The 23,878-nt window shown below is 37.4% G+C and overlaps 1 protein-coding gene across 14 annotated transcripts in view; it reads right to left on the bottom strand.

The window, feature by feature from the left end:
* Positions 1–23,878, bottom strand: part of MPDZ (multiple PDZ domain crumbs cell polarity complex component) — a 175,581-nt gene that overhangs the window by 6,881 nt on the left and 144,822 nt on the right. For 9 of the 14 annotated variants that reach the window (XM_031934050.1, XM_023213135.2, XM_031934054.1 and 6 more), the window contains 11 exons: positions 22,183–22,263; positions 14,544–14,636; positions 14,380–14,454; positions 13,091–13,265; positions 11,003–11,148; positions 9,922–10,005; positions 9,574–9,767; positions 7,342–7,489; positions 3,070–3,156; positions 1,406–1,496; positions 473–516 (listed from right to left, as the gene is read on the bottom strand). In XM_031934050.1, coding sequence (XP_031789910.1) covers positions 473–516; positions 1,406–1,496; positions 3,070–3,156; positions 7,342–7,489; positions 9,574–9,767; positions 9,922–10,005; positions 11,003–11,148; positions 13,091–13,265; positions 14,380–14,454; positions 14,544–14,636; positions 22,183–22,263 — 1,218 coding nt within the window. The remainder of the gene's footprint in view (positions 1–472; positions 517–1,405; positions 1,497–3,069; positions 3,157–7,341; positions 7,490–9,573; positions 9,768–9,921; positions 10,006–11,002; positions 11,149–13,090; positions 13,266–14,379; positions 14,455–14,543; positions 14,637–22,182; positions 22,264–23,878) is intronic. The other 5 variants (XM_023213134.2, XM_023213136.2, XM_031934056.1 and 2 more) reach the window with 1 other exon arrangement.

The raw sequence follows: 23,878 nt of genomic DNA, 5'->3' as shown, positions 1-23,878 counted from the left end.
ACAACAGTGCCTCTCACAGAGGGCTGTGGTGAGTATTAAATGACATGATGATGACATGAAGTGTCTATAAGAGTGCTCAGAACAATAGTAAAGGCTCAATAAATCACAGCTGCTTTTAATTTGTCTCCTGTGCATGGCTGTAGGGGGAATCTGTTTCAGAACTAATAAGTATCTGCTGAAGTGAAAGGTTTACTTATCAGTGTAGAAGTGAGAGGCATCGTACTATTTTGTGTGGGGTCAAGCTGATGCTATTTTTAGCAAAAGAGAGTAGGCAAACAATGATTTTTCAAATAAGGTACTATGATCAGGAAATTCAATAAGAACTACATTATGTTATTTCACATGTAATATGTAATAATACATACTTTTTTGAGATGAATACGTTAAAACAGTAAGAAAGTTAACAAGAAAATGCATAAGAAGATGTCTCTGAAAACACCAGAGTTTATATTGTTTTCTCTCCCCGAGTTACCTTTTTTATTTCAACTGTTCTCAATCCCTGTATTTCAGATGCCACTGTAAGGGCAAAAAAGATAAAATGGGGTTATTTTATGTTCATTCACTTTTTATCTTCATTAAAATATCTAAAGCTGGATGGGACTAAATAGAATAACCTAGGTTTCTTTCTTATTTTTTTAAGGGGGTGCTCAAAGCTGCAAGTACACATGATTAGAACTGTCTCACATAGGAACTATTTATATTTCCAGTTGGAAAAACGTATATACCATCCCATTCTTCCTTCTCATTTTAAGTGTTGATTATATAACTACATAATCCACTTTGAATGAGTCAAGGGCAAAATGTGCTTTGCATAGAAAGACACATGTGCACAGCTGAGAGGAATAAAGTCATGGATGCATTAAAAATATTCATGAACTTAAGTGCCTAAATTTCTAGAATATTAGTCACATTGCAAACACAGATTGCCATATGGTTAGTTTCTTCAATTTGAACAACTCTCAACCAATGCACCAAGCCAAAAATTCCTCTGCAGCATGATTTCACGTAATTAAAACACAGGAGGATCACATTAATTTCCCCAAATTTTTGCAATCTTCATGGAAAAAGAAGGCTTTACTTAATGGCATCTTCTGATTTACTGGTGTTACATTAAACACAGAAAAGGAATAAAATCAAATACATCAATCTGCTTAGTAAGAAAAAAAATTACAGAATCCTGATTAAAATGTTTAGTGTATCTTGTAGGGTAAACATCAAATGGGAAAAGCTGCCATAGGCACAACTTCATGTTGTTCAGACTTTTTGCTAACACACGTTTTTGTACCTATATTAGGATATGGGATGATGTGGGGGAAAAGAAAGCTCAGAGGTAAACAAGAAAAAAAAAAAATCAGTGTTGACAGCCAAAATTCAAACCCTGTTTAAAATACTGAACCAATCTTACATGCATTCTTCTTTGAGCTACTTTCCAGTGACTCAGATGTACTGGATCCAGAGAGTGGAAAAGTGAAAGATGACAGGCTGCCTTCACTCACCTACAAATACATAACTATTTCAGAATGTTTTCCAAGTAACATACTCCCTAAATACCACTTATTTCAGAATTTAATCTAGAGACACATACCTGTTAAGCAATAGTGGCATTTGATAATTTGATGAGCAATTTAAACACAGTTTCTACTGGTGTTTTTTTTTTTTTTCTTTTAAAAGGAGAATTTGTCTAGTGACATAAATAAATTAAAGCTAAAAGGGTAGATGAAATTGATTCCAATCTACTTAAAATTTTAGTGGATAGTCATAATCTAATTCAAACTAATCTTCTTTAAATTTAAACTGATGTTGTAGGAAGACTAGGACTTAAACAAAAACTGTAGAATTAGGGTCAGCTAATAGGAAACTTATGGTAGTAATTTAGAAAATTAGTATCAGGTCTTTTCTTTTCTTTTTTCCTTTGAGACGGAGTCTCACTCTGCCACGCAGGCTGGAGTGCAGTGGCGCATCTCGGCTCACTGCAAGCTTCGCCTCCTGGGTTCACGCCATTCTCCTGCCTCAGCCTCCTGCGTAGCTGGGACTACAAGCGCCCGCCACCATGCCCGGCCTTTTTTTTTTTTTTTTTTTTTTTTTTTTTTGTAGAGACAGGGTTTCACCATGTTAGCCAAGATGGTCTCAATCTCCTGACCTTGTGATCCGCCTGCCTCGGCCTCCCAAAGTGCTGGGATTACAGGCGTGAGCCACCTCGCCCGGCCTACTATGGGGTCTCTAAGGACAGACTGATGAAAATCGGCTTCCACCATCAGTAGACAAGACTGAGGAGAGGGTCAAGGGGTCTTGTCAAGAGTCTTGAAATATTTAATATCATATTTTTATACATGGTGCTGAGTATCTATAGTTTACTTATATGGGACTCTTCAGTTGAATATTGATTGATGTTGCTATAAAATATTTTAAAAATATGTTATCTTGGGGTGAGGTGCAGTGGCTCACGTCTATAATCCCAACACTTTGGGAGCCGAGGCGGGTGGATCACGAGGTCAGGCGTTTGAGACCAGCCTGGCTGACATGGCAAAACCCCGTCTCTACTAAAAATACAAAAATCAGCTGGGCGTGGTGGGGCATGCCTGTAGTCCCAGCTACTTGGGGGATAGAGGCAGAAGGAGAATCACTTGAGCCCGGGAGGTGAAGGTTGCAGTGAGCTGAGATTGTGCCACTGCACTCCAGTCTAGGTGATAGAGACAGACTCCATCTCAAAAAATAATAATAATAATAAAAAATAATAAATAAAATAAAATGAAAATAAAAAATATGTTATCTTGGTAGGCTTTACATATATTAGGTAGTTACTTTTTGAGATTATGGAAAAAGAATCATGTCAAAAAAGAATGCTTGAAATCAATTTCCTTAGAGTAACTTACAAACTACTCAACAGCTACACCTTGTTTACCTGGCTACTCTGATTCCTTGTTCTTCTCTGTCTCAAACTCTTTACCTCAGTCACTATCCCACGCTGCCAGGGGGCCAGACCTTGTACACAGACCCACAGTCAGGGCCATCTATGTGTCCTCTTGGCATGCTGATTGCATCACCCTGATGCACTCCACAGCTACCCACCTGGCTGCTTTGAGAAGGCCTCCTTTCTGAATGGAATGGACCAGCTTTGATTCTTCCAACTTCCAAGGTTACTGTGCCTAGGGAACACTGGGGGTGGGGATGGAGGGGTGTTTTATGGAAATGTTTAAATAAAATGCTATAATCATCTTTAGGAATACATTTTATTCTTCAAGACTTTTTTGAAAGGCATCTTCCTTTTGGAATTTCTATAAGCAAGGATACCTCCAATCCCTTGTGGAAAATGGCTTTTTTAGAAAACATTCAAACTAATAAAAATAATAACAAGCAGCAGCAGCAACACCAAGTGTCTGTCTTATAACCTCATGATTTCTATGGAGACTACTTCTACCAAAAAGAAATGGAGAATTGAGCAATTATCTCATGAAACACACTAATTTTGATAGGCCAAACAAGCTGAATAACTGTGGGTTTAAAAAACAAAGTGACTGTAATCCCAGCACTTTGGGAGGCCGAGGCAGGTGGATCATGAGGTCAGGAGATCAAGACCATCCTGGCTAACACGGTGAAACCCCATCTCTACTAAAAATACAAAAAATTAGCCAGGCGTGGTGGCGGGCGCCTGTAGTCCCAGCTACTTGGGAAGCTGAGGCAGGAGAATGGCGTGAACCCGGGAGGCGGAGTTTGCAGTGAGCGGAGATCGCGCCACTGCACTCCAGCCTGGGAGACAGAGTGAGACTCCGTCTCAGGAAAAAAAAAAAAAAAAAAAGCAAACACAATGAAACCACCACTACCACCACCTCAGCAACTTGTTTTGCCCTCAATAGAAGAGGTGCTTAGAAAATTGGGTAAATTCTCTTATCACCACACTGGGCCTAAATAAACTTATGATATAAAATTTAGATAACTACTGCTATCAACAGGAAACATGAATTGAAGACAATCTTCTTGAATAAACCATAGGCATGCAAGAAATGATGCACAGTCTAATATGGAAGTAGCACAAGGAGGTGTTTGAGATCCTGTTTTGGAGTCACTGGATTAAATCAAGACTATGTGATTTATTAGCTGTGTGACCGCAATGGATGTTTAACCTTAATAAATCTTTTACTCTGAATTTTAAAAATATACAGCATTATAGGTTGTTGAGATAAATAATCCACGAACAACGCTTATGACAGTGTCTAAAATGGAGTAAGATTAACACAAACATTGGGCACTGATATTATTCAGTGATGAGAGTACAAAGGGATGTGTTATTTTTGAAGATGTTGATCATGAATCATACTTTGAAAGGTCAAAACTTGACTTGTAATATCCATAAGTTTGTTTTTTTATTTGTTTGGTTTGGGGTCTCTTTGCTGCAAATTGATCAAACTCTTCTTGAAACTATTTATATTTTCAGTTTACATAACTGTAAGGTTAACAAGTCCATACATTAATTATTCACTGTGTAATGTTGCAACCTGTTCACCTACCTGTAACACTTCTCTCAAATATCAAGGGCTTTATTTTAAAAATTGTTTATTTTTCCAATACAAAAGCAATTTACGCCCACTAAAGAAAATTTTGGAAATAAAATGAAAAAAGATGGAGGAAGAAAAGGACCTGTAAGTCCAACAGTTACCTCATAATTAGTGTTTAAAAAACTTAAAAGATTGTATTTTTTACATAGTTGTATCTATGCCGTAAACAATCCTCTGTCTTATATTCTCCACTAATTACAGTAGTCCCCCTTTATTGTAGGGGGGAATATGTTCTAAGACCCCCCACCAGTGGATGGCTGACACTATAGATAGTGCTAAACTCTACATATACTATATTTTTTCCTATACATACGGTTTAATTTATAAACGTAAAATAAGGTTTAATTTATAAATTAGACACAATAAGAGGATAATAGTAAAATAGAACAATTATAACAATGTGCTGTAATAAAAGTTATATGAATGTGATCTCTCTCTCCCTCTAAAAACGCCTTATTTTACTATACTGTGGGCAACTGAAACCACATGAAGAGAAACTGCAGATTAGGAGTGACTACTGTATATATTTTATCATGTTAAAATAGTTGTCACGACACTTTGGGAGGCTGAGATGGGTGGATCACGAAGTCAGGAGATCAAGACCATCCTGGCTAACACGGTGAAACCCCGTCTCTACTAAAAATACAAAAAATTAGCTGGGCGTGGTGGCGGGGGCCTGTAGTCCCAGCTACTCTGGAAGCTGAGGCAGGAGAATGGTGCGAACCCGGGACGGGGAGCTTGCAGTGAGCTGAGATCACACCACTGCACTCCAGCCTGGGTGACAGAGCAGGGCTACCATCTCAAAAATAAATAAATAAAATGAAATAAAATAAAATAGTTGTCATGAACATCCTTTCAAACAGATACACGTTTGCCATGCATCCTTACTATTTATACCAAAGTTTATGTAGTTTTTGCCAGCCACGTTGCTTCCAATTTTCCCACTATTACAAATAACACTTCAATGAACTCTATGTGCATGAAGAACTTTATGTGAAGTTGTGTATTAAGGATTATTTATATAAGATTTTTAAATGAAAAATTAATAAAACAAAAATAAGCGGCAGCAACAAACATGTAAGTTATACAAATACTTATGGTGTTCATTATGTACTTTCAGACTAGCTTTTCTTTTTTTTTTTTGAGATGGAATTTCATTCTTATTGCCCAGGCTGTACTGCAATGGTGCAATGGTGCGATCTCGGCTCACTGCAATGTCTGCCTCCCGGGTTCAGGTGATTCTCCTGCCTCAGTCTCCCGAGTAGCTGGGATTACAGGCACACGCCACCAAACCTGGCTAATTTTGTATTTTTAGTAAGGGGTTTCTCCATGTTGGTCAGGCTGGTCTCGAACTCCCGACCTCAGGTGATCCGCCCGCCTTAGCCTCCTAAAGTTTTGGGATTACAGGCATGAGCCACCACACCTGGCCAGACTAGCTTTTTAAATGACTGGTTTTAAAATTATTTACATTGTTTTATGGATGCTTCCATTTTTCCTCTCTTTAGGATATATAATTCTTAAAAGAGAGAACAATTGTTTTTAATGTGTCTCCAAAAAGAATGTATTCCTCCTTAAAGAATTCTAATTACATTATGTTTTAAAGATTGAGAACCCTAATGAGAAGTGATAGATGTTAACTTTGCTTTAATAACCAATTTATAAACACATTCATATGTTTGGTTTATGTAAACCAAGGGCCCACTTGAAAATCCCTCCATGAAGCCCAGCCACTCAGAGGCTCCCCTTAGCGTATTAGACCTCCAACAGCTCTACTGCTGCTGGGCACTATCATGCAGGCTTATGTTAATTGCTACCCATGATATGGGTACTGATGATGACAGTTTTCTAGTTAATGTTAAATTATACTTCTTCAGGTCATAAAACACATTAGGTTAGAAAACAAAACAAGGAGATAAGCATTGTCTATTTACAGGAATGCAAATTCCCTCTAGAAACTGGAATATTTCCTGACAGAGAATATGCCTAGGGTCCCAGGAATTGTCAGGTGACTTTTCTGTGCTTTACAATTAATTCATTTTTAAAAATGAAACTGGTTCTGCCTTTCCAATTGGATAATGATCCTTCATGGTGAGTTTTCTTTGGAGGAAACCAATTTTATAATGTAAAATGTACTTGAGTTTAGAATGATATCTAGGGATGGAGGCCTTATAATTAGGATAATCCCCAGTGAAGGTACTGCCAAGTGAATCTGCATTAAATTACCTTCGTTGCATAAGGATGACCATTCTGCTTCTGATTTTAAATGTCAATTTCAAATAGTTCAATAGTTTTGAGTCAGATTAGTATTTGGAGCAAACATTCCCTTTTATGGAAGATAAATGATAAAGTCTTTCCATTTTAAAAGATTTGAGATGACTTTTTTTTTTTTGAGACAGGGTTTCTGTCACATAAGCTGGAGTGCAGTGGCATGACCACAGTTCACTGCAACCTCTGCCTCCCAGACTCATGCGATCCTCCCACCTCAGCCTTCTGAGTAGCTGGGACTATAGGCACGCATCACCATGCCCAGTTAATTTTTATATTTTTTTTGTAGAGATGGGATTTTGCCATGTTGCCAAGGCTGGTCTCAAACTCCTAGGCTCAAGTGATCCACCCGCCGTGGCCTCCCAAAATGCTGGGATTACAGGCGTGAGTCATTGCACCCAGCCTTGAGGTGACACTTTAAATATAAAGAGAAGTCATTAGTAATTTGACTATGATAGCCCAATGTTAAAATTCTCTTTTTTCTTCTATGCTACTACACAGAATTATTTTTGGCATCTTTTACCTTTAGCAAAGCGGCAACCGCTTCCTGGGTGGCATTACGAACATCTTCTCCATTCACCATTAATATCTGGTCTCCCTGCATCAGTCTTCCATCGGCATCTGCAATTCCTCCTTTGACAATGTCTGACACAAATACTCCAGTATCGTTTCTGCACACAATTTTGAATTTCAACATTATCTTTTCCTCAACTGTAATGCAATGCTTATTTAATAAAAAGTTATGTTTTTGCCCAAAATTTTTACTTGTTTTTATGACTTTAAAAGTTTTATTATTTGGAGCAACACTGGGGCAACATTAGAATTTTATTTTTTGATAAATAACAGCTTATGTCTTATAGTGCTTCATAGATTGCAATGATCTCCAATAAACATATTTATTCCTCATCAATTATACACTGTGAGTAGCAGTGTGTATTATCATTCTCATTTTATGGGTCACTCAGCTACTAAGTGGCAAAAGTAAGACTTAAGAATCAGTCCTTGGATGCAAGCTCTGCTGTTCTTTCCAAACCAGAATGGAGCTTTGAATGATAGTAACTTGTGGTTAAATAAATATGTTGCTATCACCATCAACATCATTAATATTACTGAAAATCATAACAGATGTGTATCTCAAACTAAACAGCATTTATTAACTCAAAATCTAAATACCATTGCTGTGATGTCTTTTATTTGAAATCATTACACATCTTCCACACGAGACAGGTTTATGCAAAATAAACACAACTCTTATTCCCAACTGTTCTTTCACAAAACTATAAAAAAACCTCCAAAACTTCTAAAGACATGAAGATAACCATAAATAGAAATATATAGTAAAAGCTGAACTGTATCACTTGTTCTTGCCAAGGTCATGACATCAAACCATTTCACCATTTGATCTTCCACTTTCCCATCTTTATAAACTGGATATTGGATTAGATGGTCTTTGTACAGTCTTCATAGAGTTTAGGGTTAAATAATGGTGGTTTTTATGATGACCTGGTGACCCCACATCCTGTAGTAGCCATGTTACCCATGTCATATTTCATAAGAACTAGGCTACTGATACTGTATTCCAAAAAAAGTATAATTTTTAGACATATTCCCACTGAGACTCAAATAATATGCTAAACTCTTTGTGTTTAAAAATAATTGGCCTTTAGCTGTCTCTGAGAAAACAAAATGGTGTAAATGCTTTTTATTTCCATACAGAAAAGTCGCTGCAGAACCAGGGGTCCATGCTGCTGGTTTGGCAATTCTGAAGAATGCCTATTTCCAAAGAAGGATATCCTGACATAAAGATCACCATTTCACAGATTTCTGACTCACTGGAAAAAATAAGCTGATTTGAAATGGTGGCTATATGAGGCCCAAGGAATGACAAAATCAACTTAGGGCCACTGCAGACTGCAGGTGCGCTTTTTACTGAATGCTGACTTCACAAGTTTAACTATCTGGTAGATTCTGAGATCAGATCCAGATGGGCTTATAATACTAAAAGGAAGAAAGATTTATGAAATTTGCTGGATTATATATTTGTTAGTGTCGCTTAGAAATGAATTTGTTAATATTACTTATATGTAAATACTTTTAAAATGTACATATATAAATGAATTAGGTTGTGAATTTCTGTGCATTCACTATTCCATTACCACCCAGGCCCCTTGCTTTAGGCCCTATTGATGGCACACTCTTGTTCACTCTGATCCTTCTCCCTACAGTATCTTCCACTCTCCTTTAATAAACCAATTCTCACTTATCACTTTTAGCCTCAGCTCAGACACCTCTTTTCTTGGAAATTTTCCCTAATTCACTTTCATTAAATAGGGTCAATTGGTCCCTTTCTCCTTTGCTACCATGGGTCCCCCACAAAGCATTTTTGTCACTCATCAATAGATTCCTTTGTTGCAAGAATATATTTAATTCAACATTCACCAGACGATGAGTTTTTGGAGGTCAGGAACCACGTCTTCTTTAACCGTGTTTCTGAAAACTACATATTTCCTAGCACATAGCAGGTGCTCAAAAATATACCAAATGACTTTTTGTTAAGTACCTTCAAAACCTTCCAATATTCTGATTTTAAAAGTCCAAAACTGACATCTTTTTATGGTTCTGTAGTGAGGGGCCTAACAATTACCTATTGAACACTAGCCACTGATAAAAGATTCAGCTACTGCTATTACTCTTTAAAATAATTTAAGTCCCATCATTTCCAAGGGAGCATTGGGTTTGTCTTCCTCAGTCACACCTTTTACCAACAATACTTAATCCTAGGCCTTTTCCCGGCTTCTTCTGCAGCTCAATAGTGAGGGTGTCACACACTTCCTCCTCTTTGTATGGGGCCTCATCTCTGTAGAGTGTCAGGCGCACTCTCTGTGGCGTCTGTCTCAGGACATTGATTGCTTCATCATGTGTGGCCTTTCTCAAGTCAATTCCATTCACCTGGACAGAAATGGGACACTGACTGTGATGAACATAAGAAGCAAAGGGGAGTAAGGTGGGGAAAGGGAGAGAGAGAAAGAAGCAAAGAAAGAAACACTCCCCCCAGGAGCCTTTTCTCTGTTAATTTTGAAGGTCAAAAACAGGCATTCTATACCTCTAAGATCTGATCTCCAGCCCAGAGTCTTCCATCTTTACATGCTGCTCCTTCTTCATAAACTTCATGGATAATAATGGCACCCTAAGGGCCCAAACAAAACATACCCAAACTTATCCCATTCTCCTAGGAATGGTGAGCAGAAATGGAGTCCAAACACATTACACTTTGACAGACAGCAATAAGGATTATAAACTCTGGCTCTACAGGTACAAGCCCCATATAATTCAAGGGAAAGTGTAACAACAGTTTTTGCTAAAAGGCTCAAAGGAGCTTATACATTTTTCCTAATGATAGAGAAGATTAAAGAAAAAACTATAAAATAAAACATGCATACATAGATGAGAGACAACTTTCTTATCCATAAATGAAATTATTTTTAAGGTATTTTTGGCATTTAGAAAATTTTGTCTACAAAGTATCTAATATTTCAAACTCTCTCTTTTTTTTTTTTTTTTTTTTTTCAGATGCAGTCTCACTCTGTCACCCAGGCTGGAGTGCAGTGGTGCAATCTCAGCTCACTGAAACCTCTGCCTCCCATGTTCAAGATATTCTCCTGCCTCAGCCTTCCAAGTAGCTGGGATTACAGACGCCACCATGCCAGGCTAGTTTTTGTATTTTTAGTAGAGTTGGGGTTTTGCCATATTGAACAGGCTGATCTCAAACTCCTGGCCTCAAGTGATCCACCTGCCTCAGCCTCCCAAGGTGCTGGGATTACAGGCATGAGCCATCGCACCTGGCTCAAACTCCTCTTAAAATGGGTTTAACTCAACCTGGATATCAGCAAAAAGGAAATTAAAATGTAGCAAGGACTGGTGAACTGATAGAAACACTTTGAAATTTCAAGGTCAAAATCACCAGTGTAGCAGAATCTTGCTAAGTCAGTATTTATTGGCTTGCTCAAAGGAAAACCCCCCGTACCCAACTGAATATTTGCCTTATAAATTAAAATAACAAACAAATACAATTTTTCTCGGCCTTCACATTTCCTTCACTAGAACTGCTAGAAACCTCCCCATAATGGTCTCTGAGGCCTGGCTGAAGGACCGCCTGTGCAGAAGCACCTCTGAGTGGTGCTCACCAGCAGTGTGTCTGAACCCCCAACGATGCTCAGGCCCAGCCCTGTTCGCCCTTTGGAAATCTCGATGGTTGTTTCACAGCCAGGGATAATGGGGCAGGTCGCAGGATCAGAAGCAAAAATTGCCGGTGTTGATGATCTGCTTGTATCTAAAAATAAGTTAAAAATGAAATACAAATAAAAATTGGTTACAAGGCATATCCATCAAACTCACCACACAGATTGACTCTGAGGGATGGGCAGGGAAATGGGTCCAAGACCGTGGACAAAAAAAGACTTCATATTTACCTCAATCTTTTAATTATATTTAAAAGTAAAACAAATGTGATTAAATTACCATTGTTAATTCAAGGTAGTGGGCAGAAAATTACCTACTTAATTATTTTCTATACTATCCTGCATGTTTTAAATTGCTAGAGATATAAAGGATAGGATATGAAGAAGAGAGAACAGAGTTAAACTGAACCTCAAGTTTCACTTTGATATTATCCATTTCAATGAAGCCAAACTCATTTCTTATGAATTAAAAGATTTATAAAACTCAGAACAGAGATATGTTGCAAAGACCTAGAAGTACATTCAGGGAAGACCACAAAACACATAATAATTTTGGTTGTGATGCTTGCTTTTCAGGGCTTTTTACATTTTTGTTTCCTTCTTATCCTAGAGCATCTCTTCTTATGTAATCAATTCTAAGCAAAAAAAAAGGACCATTTGCAGTTTCCTCCTTGGGTCTCACTTGATGTTTTATACATTCAGATGTCAAATCCTGGTGCATATATGTTCCGAAATGAATAGGTAAGAATAGATCACGAGAAAAGGGGAATATAATTTCACACGTTATTTTATGAGAGTCTTCATATCATATCATATGTTTTATGATAAAACAAAGAGCATACAGCAAATAGCATGTTTTGGGAAAGCTAGGACACTTGGTATAGTAGCGTATGCTTTAGACAAGATGTTCTCTTTTTAGGAAATCAGAAACAGACTATTTTCTTGCTCCTTAAATGGTAAGAACAGGTGTAAGATATTTTCTTTTATGTTAAGTTTTCATTTAGCATTTCATATTTTTATAGACAACACTATTTAGGGATCAACATAAAATTGAAAAATGAGAAAATTTCCATAAAATCTTTTAGCACTTCAGTGAATTATCCAGTCTTTCTAAATAAAGGATTATTTTCAGAGATGTATTACTTTAAGACTTTTTCATCCAAGTACATTACAAATGTTTTAAACTAGTGTTTCCTTAAAAAACTGTTAAAAGAACAGTTTGGAGGCCAAAAGAAATTTCTCCCCCCACTCCCTGTTACAGAAAAAGCCAATGCCTTTAAGTAATTTTTTAAAGTTTTGATGCTACAGAGCTTGAAACTTACTGTTTTATTACACATCAGTGTATTCTTTCTCGAAAAGTAACTCAAAGGAATAATGTACCTCCGCATACTAGACTGGAAGTGTAATGACACATTAAAGTGTCATCCTATGGTTCACTTAACCTAAATCCATTTCCATTATGACAGGACCCACTATTACACCTAAAGCACAGAACTCAGATCTGCTATGTAGACCACGGCAGTGACTAAAGAGTTTCTTATAGGGGCAGGCAGTACTGATCCCACCTATGAAACAGGATAATTGCACATTCATTCTACAGATAAGAAAACTGAAGCTTAGGGAAGTTAAATTATTTTCCCAGTTTAAAAAAATAATCTACAAAATGATATTTCTAATTCATTAGTCAGATGCCTGGAATCAAGGTGCCCTTAGCAATAGATTTTTGGAGAGCAAAGAATACCATTCCCTTGTTTTAGAGATGAAGAAGCTGAGGCTTTGAGTGGGTAGGTTTACTAAGATGCCACAGCTGCTTAATGTACAGCACATAGATTGCCTGCCTAACAGTCCAGTACTCTTTTTCTAGAAGTGCTCTCTTTATACCCTGCCCTCACCATAGGGCTCCCTGACTACCACCTGCCAAACAATGAGCCATAGGCAGGCAATCTATGTGCTGTACATTCTCCCAAGCAGAAACCCTCTGCTGAGTTCAGGTGTTCCATATGTGCAGGACTCTCATGAGCCCAGAGGCCTTACTTCGGATAGACTCTGGTTCCGGGGAGCCAGACTGTGGGACCATCAAAGACTGGGAGCTGTTCTTTTTTTCTCCACTGGCTGCACCAGCTGCTGAAGGAACAGCCTGGGAATCTGGATTCTCAGCATGGATGGTAAGTTTTACTGTTGTCTTTGTTGTCTTCAGAAGGCTAATAAACTGACAGGGTGTATGTGTGGAAGAGAAACAAAATTCAAAGGTGAATTAGTTGACATACCAATGAGTCACCAGTACCAACGGAATCTAATTCTCTCTGTGGTTAAGTGGAGAGACAGATGCAAATTATTTCTGTGTCAGGTCTTGGGTAAAGAAAGACATGGCTCTAATTTCTCTCTAGCTTTTCCAAATGCCTGATGTAGATTAGGGCCATGGTTAATTTCTAGCTCTGACCAGATTTTTCCTTATATAAGACTTTCAACTTTTTACATCTCTAATCTCATCCGTTTTTCTGGATGCCCACAACCTTAGAAGATATATGGGTTATTTTACCTACTTCCTGATTCTATAGAAGCAGCTTACACAAACAGTTTTAATAAAATAGAAACACATATGTTACAAGCAGAATAAGAAAAGCATGCAACAAAAAAGTCAAGGCAAATGAAAAGTTAAAACATAGATTTATGGCTTAGAGGATCTGGCCTAAATACTTATTAAAAACTGAATTTTTAAAAAGTAACTTTAAGCTTCTTACTGGACAATGAAGAAATGATTAACAGTTATATGGTTCTCCCTCACTATAAGAAAGAAAAAGCATACCATATTTCAAGGAAACAAAGCTTTTTTCTGGCACTTATAAATAAAAGGCCTCAAATGAGATACTAAATAAATATTAAGATCTCTTTTGAGGAGAGGAAACTCAAGTACAAGATATGTTTAACCCTAATAAAAGTTATATATTTAATGGTTAAGTCTTACAATCTGTATAAAGTAGTATACACAGTGGATATTTATAACAGCAAATATTCATTAAAAATATTTTCACACTAACAGTCACCATCAAGGAGTTTAAAGTTTCCCTAAGGAAAAAATGGAAATATTTATCAAAAATGCCCAGTGAATATTGAATAATTTGTGTGGCAACAAAAAATACCTTAACACTACCTGGAAAATAAGAAATAGAAATTGAAGAACTTGTTAATAATCTCTTCTTTTCCTTAAGAACATGTCTTTTACAGCTACAAAACCCTAATTCCCTATGATTTGCAGACACAAACACTTTAATCATGCCCAAGGATGGGCCTATATTACCATTTGCTTTATTTTGGAAAATTACCTTTTCAACAGGGTAACCAACAACAATTTCATCATCTACAGCCAATATCTGATCTCCAACTTTGAGTCGTCCATCCTAAATGGAAACGTAGAAGAATTTGAGTGATATTCCAAAAGTAATTCCCTCCCCAACTACTTAATGACAGCAAGAAAGGTAAACCTCACCGTGACTGCTACCCCATGCTCTGTTAAACTCTTTATGATGACTCCATTGAGTGTATCTTCTTCGCTGATAGCAATACCCAAACCGCCCTGATCCTAGAAAAGTAAAAACAAAAATGCTCAGAAGACTTGAGATAGATTAATTTTATCCAAATGGATACCAAGGGTAAGAAAAGCAATGAAAACTCTTCTAAAGTCCAGAAATCTAAGACCTTAGATCTTACATCTAAGATCTTAGGAATCTTGTCTTTTCTTAAGCAAACTTTCAAATTTTCCTAATGGGAATAAATTTTCCTCCATCAAATATTCAAGTGTTGTCGCTCTTCCCATATGTCTGACATCTTTAGTAACTTTAGCAAAATATCTCGACAGCAAAAATACATTCAATAATTCAACCAAAACATTCAGCATTTATAAATTTTGTCTAATGACTGAGTAAGTCATTCAAAACCAACCAAAGAATCCCGCCTCCTCTCTGGCCTGTGGCTTGGAAATAACAACAGGATCTAGCCCCTTCATTCTTTTCTGCCCCTCTTCTTCCTTTAGCAGGCAGACTGCCATTACTGATGCAGACTCTGTCCTTTTGGGGGCTGAACACTCAGAGTTGTTTCTACAAAGAACAGCATTTCAATCTGCTGCAGACTGAAAATGCCTCTCAGTCCCAAGACAAGCTCCAAGAACCTGCCAAGACTAGGCAGCTACACCTACTTTGCTACATTTTCCACATTTCCCTTTATCAAAACCAAATGTTCAGAAATACTGGCTTTTAGCTTTAATGTTTACTTTAATAAAATTAAAATCGAGTTTTTAACATTTTCATGCTGGCCAGAGCCAGCAACCTAATTTTTTCTCCAGAGAAAAGTTACAAAAAGCAAAGAAGAGAAAAGGGAATCTTGACATGGTTTCTCCGAAATATACACATGAGTTAAATGTGCCATCAGAGATGTTCATGGTAATGGCTATGACACCAAGGTAGGTTTCAACATCATTTTAAAGATTATCAACCTGTGGCTCTTCTGAGGTAGATTATTAATGCCTGATGAGTTTGAAACTGTCACTGACCATCTCTCTGCTACCTCTTTCTTTCCAGGTAATCAGTCATGTGTATCTGCCAGAGTAAGCTGCACCTTTAGAGTGAGCAGAATTGACTTTACCTTCTATCTAACAATAGAAATTTGGATATGGCACTTAACATCTCTAATCCTCAATTTTCTTACCTACGAAATCTAGATTTTCTTGTCTACAAAATGGAATAATGATACTTGTCACGTAACAGTCAGGAAAGTACTTTATTGGTACTTTTTGGTACAGTGGGTATTTGCTGATTGTTTACCTAATACTGCTACACATCTTACCCCTCTATACAAATTGATTTTTATTAGAATATCTAGCCTTCCCACCCACCCCTCTCTTCCCCCAACCTCCATATTCTCTCTCCCACCTTCTTCCCTCACCATGTTTCAGGCTGTAGATTAAAAATATGAGCAGAAATTCTTTGATACTTCTCCCTTCAAGAAGGAACCTAAGAGCAGGGGCTAGACTTAGTGACTTGATTCTAACAAAGAGAATAAAGCAGAAGTAATGGTGTATAACTTCACAGTCAGGTCAAAAAAGGCAAAGGGGCTTCCTCCTTGCTGTCTCTCTTGGATAACTTGCTCTGCAAGATGCCAGCCGCCATTGTCCTAAGAAAACTCAAGCAGCCCCATTTAGAAGAAATAAGGCTTCTTGCCAACAGCCATTTGGGTAAATCATCTTGGAAGCAATGTCCAGCTCAGTCAAATTTTGAGATGACTGTAGCCCTAGTTGGCAATATGTCCGCAACTGCACAAGAGATTCTCAGCAGATCCCCCAGCTAAAATGCTCTGAAATTCCTAACCCATAGAAACTGTGAGACCATAAATATCTGTTGTTTAAGTTGTGAAGTTTTGTGGTAATTTGTTACATAGCAAAAGTTAAGGAGCTCCAAGAATGGGGTTTGAACAACTGAAGTCAAGTCTACAATTACAGTCTCATGGTCACAGTCCCTGGCTCAAAAGTAGACACCTGATCTGAACTGATTCAATTAGGATGAATCTTGGAACTTTTGCTCAGAAGGCTTGAATAGCCATTCTCTCCCTTCCCCCAAGATACATATAAAAGAAGTAGCGCATGGCCCAACTATGGTTGGCAGCCATTCTAAAACCATGAGAAAGACAAGTCTTGGGATAAAGCTGACACAGAATGGCACAGTATCACACAGACAGGGAAAGAAACAGGCTCTTGATGACACTATTCAGTCACAGAACCAACTACCCTTGAAGGTTGCTGACCTGAGTCCATAAATCCTCTTCCTTGATGAAACCTAACAGAATTAGTTCGTTTTTTTCTGTTATTTGCAATAAGAGGAGTTCTAAAAGAAACAATAAGCAACAAATCTGCATGCATAATATGCCCAAACTCAACTAGAATACTACAAAAACAACTATATACACATCAACAAACAATTTAGTGATATCAGAAAAGCAGGATGAGGCTGGGCATGGTGGCTCAGACCTATAATCCCAGCACTTTGAAAGGCTGAGGCAGGTGGATCACCTGAAGTCAGGAGTTCAAGACCAGCCTGGCCAACATGGCGAAAGCCCATCTCTAATTAAAGTACAAAAGTTAGCCAGGCATGGTGGTGCACACCTGTAATCCCAGCTACTTGGGAGGCTGAGGCAGGAGAAGCGCTTGAACCTGGGAGGTGGAGGATGCAGTGAGCTGAGATCACACCACTACATTCCAGCCTAGGCAACAGAGTGAGACTGAGTCTCAAAAAAATAAATAAATAAAAATAAATAAATAAATAAGAAAAAGAAAAACAGGATGACAAATAAGAAAGGATAACAGCATATGAGTGTGCAAATTTTTATTTAACTGCTCAACTTTCCAACTTACTTTTACCAGAGTGCATATCGTCCTTAGCAAGAAGAGATCTGAGATACTTTGTTTGGGGCTAGTTATTAAAACACTACCATACAGGAAATAGAAAACAAATTAAGGAAATATATTTTCGTGTTTTTTTTTCTGTTTTAAAATATTATTTTAAAAGTTTTTTAGAGATGGGGTCTTGCTATGTTTCCCAGGCTGGTCTTGAATTCCCACCTCAGCCTCCCACATAGCTGGGACTACAGGCATGCGCCATTGTGCCTGGCTTCAAGGAAATATATTTTTGAACGAGCTGTATAATTCAGCAGCTAGAAAAGAGTAATAAACAAGAATGAAAAGTCAAATTAAGCGCAACAAATTATTATTATTTGGAGGATTATTTTGAAGGTAGAAGCTTCTCTAAAATTCAAAAGAAGAAAAACTCTTAATCCGATTTCAAGGCTTTCTCCACATAAAATTGTATGGATATGAAGCACAGCTTTGACAGTCATAGGCGGCTATTACCTGCTTTGATGCAAGGGTACCTCCTAGGACAAACTGTGCTAAAAATTAATCTTTAATCAAAACTGTTTTCTGATCAACTGAATTTGCATTTCAGTCAGCTACTGTGGGTTTAGATTCTATGTATGGGAGCTTTCTGCTTATACTTCTATTTTCCCATTTTTAAAAAATAGAAAAGATTAAAAAAAGATAATTGACTTGAGAGTTTCTAAGGAGTCAAAACAGAACTAGAAATGAGCTGTTAGTAGAGCTCTCACTTTTAGACAATGCAAAAATTATTCTCTTCCTGACTCTCCTGATCTCAACATCTTTCCCCCTTATGCATGTACGGCACATAACTGTTCATTCATTCTTCCTTCCCAGATACTTACTCAGTCTGAACTATGTCCATGACAGTAAGTAATGGGAAAGAAAAAGTGAGAATTTCTTCTCTCAACATGTGTATGTTTTAGATGTACAGAAAAGATACCCACATCAAATTTCATCACAGGAGACAAGCTCTTGGGTCAAACATGGTTAAGTGACAAACAAAATGAAGACATTAATAGTAAGTACTATATAAACCAAAATATTGAAGTAATATTTCAAAATAAACACAGGTGAGATTTAAATTGGGTCTTTAGTGTATGTAGGATTTATATAAGTTAAAAGAAGTCAGAAAGACCAAGTGATATAAACCAAGGCAAGGAGGGATAAATTCTCAAAACCTTCTCCATGAGCTCTTGATTCAAATCAGTTTGACTGAAGTACAGGATTCCTAGAAGGAACATACAGGCATTTTAGAAAGGCAGATGGGGCCTAGTAGCAAGTTGAAATAGGTAATGGATGGGAAATGGGACTTGGAGGCAGAAGACCAGAGTTCAATTCCAGCTCTACTATTTGGAGTTATGGGAACAGTTCAAAGTGGAGAAAATAATAGCAAGCTCACAGGGTTGCTAAGAAGTAAATAACATAATGAACACATGTTACATTACCATTGAATTATTATGTCAAACAACTAACTATAATTTTTAAAAAATGTAGGATAGTAAAAATGACAAAAGATATAAGCTGATTCATGAGTGTTAGAAGCTGTGTCTTTCTCCCTTCTTTGCTTAATGGAGTTTTATTCTCAGAGCCATGTAATAATGGGGTTAGGAGTGCCAGGCTTAATGCAATATGTCACTTAACGTCATTTCTAACAATGGCTTCCTCAAGAGATGTTTCCAAGGATATATTCTATTGGGAACTCAGAAATTCATGGTTAGAAGTATTAACAAAAATAATTATAATACCTCGCACTGTGGTAAGCACTTTGTATAAATTCTTTCATTTAATCCTTACAATAGCATCTCTAATGTAAAGGGATTCTCCTCATCTCATGAGGAAAGTGAGACCCAGAGAAGTTAAACGGTATAGAAAAATAGCCTGTTGTATGGCAAGAGTGACATCACCTTGAAGCGAAACTGCCATGGTGACCCGTGTTTGACTCCTGCATACCAAGGTGTTCTGTAGCGAGCCCTGTAGCATAGATAATCCTTCATAAAGATGTTTACCTAACCTCTCCACTGGTAACAAGTTTCAGCAAGAAACTCTGAGACGTGACCAGCTACATGTCTTTATCCTTGCTATGTAAAGAATACTTTCTGGAGGGTGGATGCTGGGATCCAGTGTCTTGTGGCCACCAGCAACATGGCTTCTGTACATAAGTCCTTATTAAGCATTTCTTTCTGATAAACTGGATTTGTCAGCCTCTTTCTTCAGGCTCCCAGCTGCCTCAGTCTTTGGAGGTTGGTTTGCATATACCTGCTCACCATGGAACAAATGGCTTGCCTATTGCCCAGAGAAGTTAAGTGACTCCAAAGCCCACACTTAAAATCATTAAAATCATGGTTAATTGCCTCTTCTGTCTAGCTACTTTTAAAAGATTCTTGTATCCCCTTACATACTTTGGCTTTCATCAATAAATACATTCTAGCTACCTGAGCTTTAGATTTGTTTGAAATCTACATATAAATGGAAGCTTTCAGTGGGCAATATATTGAGGTTCTCCAAGGTCCTGCATTCCTCAATTGCATCTAATTTAGAAAGGGAAGTACACATAATAGACATCTGCTGAATAAATAAAAAAGGAGGCGAAAGGCAGAAACCAGCTTTTATATTGCAGAACGAAGGAACCTTGCTCATTAGCTCATCCAATCCCAACAATAACCCTTAATATAGGCAGCCCCATTTACAGAAGAAGAAAGTGAGGACCAATGGGATTAAATGATTTATAGCCAATCACTCAGGATGTAAGAAGGGCTTCTGACAGACAGCACAGGTTTCTGTCCACCCTCATTGCTAAATGCCCAGCCAAAGAACTTGAACGTATCTGTTTGGAAATGAACGTCCTTAGGAGGTTCTGAGTAGGGGATTAAGATGCTATGAACATCTATCAAGCACCTTAATCAGGTAGTCTAATGTGGAAACTGAAAACATCAGAGAAACTCACTGACAAGTAGCCATCAGACAACTCTATACCAGCTTATTCATCCCTAATTATTAAAACAATAATAATAGCAAGCAATACTTGTATATGTGTGCCAGGTGCTGGAAACTGTACGTATGTATATTTAATTTTCACAATATATACTTAATTCTCACTACAAGTCTATGAGGTAAGTTGGACAATTATTAAGTCCATTTTCAAAAGGCAAAACAATGTACAGGTTAAGAAACATGCTCAAAGTCACAGTCTCATAGCCAGTGATTGACAAATCTAGGTCTCTGACCCAAGTGGTCTGGCTTTAAGTCTGTGCTCCCAACCACTATAGTAGGCTGCTCTTTACTCATCTAACATGTTCATTCCGCAAACATTTCCTGGGCACTCACTATATCCTAGAATATACTAAGCCTCAGATGATAAATTAAAATCCATACCATGAAAGGATATTTGTAAATTATCTAATTTTGGACTTTTCTAAAGATCAACACAAACAGATTTTTTTTTAAATCATTCATTATAAAGTATCCAACATACATTTAAATGTTTCATAATTAACAAATTATAGGAAAATGATTGCACTGTTAAATATTATAAACTCTTCAGGATTTAGGAGGAAAGGAAACTAAGAGCAGAAATCAGAAAGGGAAAGAGGAAGATGTCATCTGTCTTAAATGGCGATAGAATCAGGGTCTCAAACTGAAGTGTATGGACTTCTTGATAGAAAGGTAAAAAGACTTTAGTAACTTCTTTTCTTTTTAACCACAACAGAAATAGTCCATCATGATAAAGACTTCTCTTACGTGTCTAGTACAAGACTAGAGCAATGCATTTTTGTATATGGTTATCACTATAAAAAACAGCAGCAATAAAATATCAATATCATCAGGGTATTTTTTTTTCTCCTGAATACTTAACAAAATCTGACCATGTGCTAGGATAAAGGTGCTATTATCATCTTCAATTTACAAATGAGGAAACTGAGGCAAAGAAAGATCATACAATGTGTGAAGCGTGTATTTGATGAAACAAGGACTCAACCCAGACAGAATGACCCTGGAGCCGAGGCTCTCAAGCATCATACTGCACTGCCTCCTGGTTGGAGAGAGGCAATACGGACCACTCTCTTTCCTTCTGTCTGCAGCATTTCCTATAAATATTCTCTGACCTCCCTGCCCCACCTCCTGCCTTCCTCTTCTTCCTGGGCACTTCACTGCTCTTTCAGCTTATACCCATGCTCATCCATTGTCCACCTGCTTACCTGCATGAGCCTGAAGCACCCAAAAGCATTTATAGGTTTCTGTCTAGCAAACTCTCTCTTAAAGGCAATCATCTGAGTCGAAAGTTCACTTCTAAATATATGAGCTTTCCTATTTTTAAAGGACAAAACCATAACTTCTATTTCTTTATTTTTATTTCCTCCATAGCAGGACCTTAGTAAGCAATCAATGGACAGATAACTAAATTTGATAATTTGGAATAATTACAAAAGGGCAAGCTGGAACCCTGATAAAGTATCAGTTAGCACAGTAGTTTTCAAACTTAAATGTGCATCAGGCAGGTCTAATAAAACACAAACTTCTGGGCCCAATCCTAGAGATTTTCATTCAGCAGGTAAGTTTGAGTGGGCCCAAGTATTTGCAATTCTAACAAAATCTCAGATGATGCTGATGCTGTTAATCTGGAGACCACACTTTTGAGAACACAGTGAATTAGAATACTGATGTAAAGGAACTCACATCATTTCATTCCAATTCAAAGCAGATTTACCTTGGGAAGCTCCAGATGTTGCACATTTTTAAATGAACTGAGGTCCACAGCTGCATCAGAAGTAGTAACAGTTGGCTCTGTCTGACAGAGGGAAAGAAATGACAAAAAGGGCAACTACATGTTAGGAATTTTGATTTGTTTAAATATAAGGGCCACTTATTCAAAATTATTTTATACATTATACAAAATTATTTTAATACATTTATTTTAATACACTATTGCTATTTTAATACATTTATTTATTTTAATACATTTTTGCTATTTTAACATTCCATGGAATTTATGAACATTATATTCTTTTCAAAATACTTATGAGGTGTAACTGGACAACAATCAGTTGAGAGCACAGATAGACCAAGTGGCTTGAAGGCTGCCTGGATTTACTGTATAACGAAAACTGATGGCAGCGCAGCTACCAAATAGTGAAACTCACTGACAGAGCACCAGCAGAAACACCATTCATTATTCTTTACTGCGTTATTTATCAAGTGAATTGAAAATTTTAATGTTTTACCTGAACATTATTAAAAATTCCTTAAGAGACATATTTAGTACAAGTAATATGAAAACAAAATATATTACTTTATAACCTAGTTATCTTAAATAACCACATGGCATAGTTGAAAGTTAGGAGGAGCCAGAATGAGACAATGATTTGTACATCTATCTTATATACACATAAGCTCTATTTTTATATATTGATTTAGGAAAGAATGTTTCTCTTCCTACAGCTACCCCCACTGATAATCACCAAGGTTCCTCTAATTTAAAGCTTTTCATTCTCTACTAACTCCTTTTATTCATCATACACATGTATCCAAAGCTTTCCTAAATCAAAACAAAACCACTCTCCCAATTCTCTATCACCCTCTAGCCACTGCCTCTCTCTCTCCTTGATTTCTTGTCCATCATTTGCCTCCTCAAAAACCACTAAAAGTCTCCTAGTTACCAAACCCAAAGGACTCTCTCTACTCATCTTCTTGCTGGATTCTTGCTACATGGCAGCATGTAGAGCTGTGGAGTGTACCCTTGAAAGACACTCTCCTCTGCTGCTCTGCCACATGCCCTCCTGGTTCTTCATAGTCTCTGATCTCTTTGTTCACCTTCCTGCTTATTGTTGCTACCACATGATTGTGCCCTTGGCCTTCTTTCTCTCTAAATGCTCTCTCAAGCACCTCAGCTTCCATGGCTAAGAAATGCCAAATCTGCATCTACAGGAAATCATCTCTAAACTGGAGACCAAATGTCCCAATGTACACTTCTACCAGGCTATCCAACAGGCACTTCGTTCTTAACCTGCCACAAATAGAATGTACCATATTTTTGCAAATATCTTTCTGTATTTTCTATTTGGTAAAAGACAGCCACTCCTCATATCACTAAGTCAGACATCTGAAAACCTTGTATATCCTATCTGTTTTATTCTCCAGTCCAGAGAGCAATATCTGGTATAAGGCCGAGTACTCAGAAAATATTTGTTGGATAAACACATCTTCAACCATTCATTTTTCCTCAATGAGTACATTTATTTGGGGATGAAGTATTACCAATTTGGGTTTTAAACATCTGATGTAACCATTCCCTCTTCTAGCTTTAGTTCAGGTCCTCGTTAACTGTTTCCTGAATTATTCCAATAATTATCTTACTTCCTCTAACTTTTCTCCCCTGCTATCTCTGATTTTTCTCTACAGTACTG

Source organism: Piliocolobus tephrosceles, chromosome 14, assembly GCF_002776525.5.
Source record: "Piliocolobus tephrosceles isolate RC106 chromosome 14, ASM277652v3, whole genome shotgun sequence".
NCBI lineage: Eukaryota > Metazoa > Chordata > Mammalia > Primates > Cercopithecidae > Piliocolobus > Piliocolobus tephrosceles.
The sequence above is the reverse complement of the archived record's forward strand: the minus strand, read 5'-3'. Positions and strand labels throughout refer to the sequence as shown.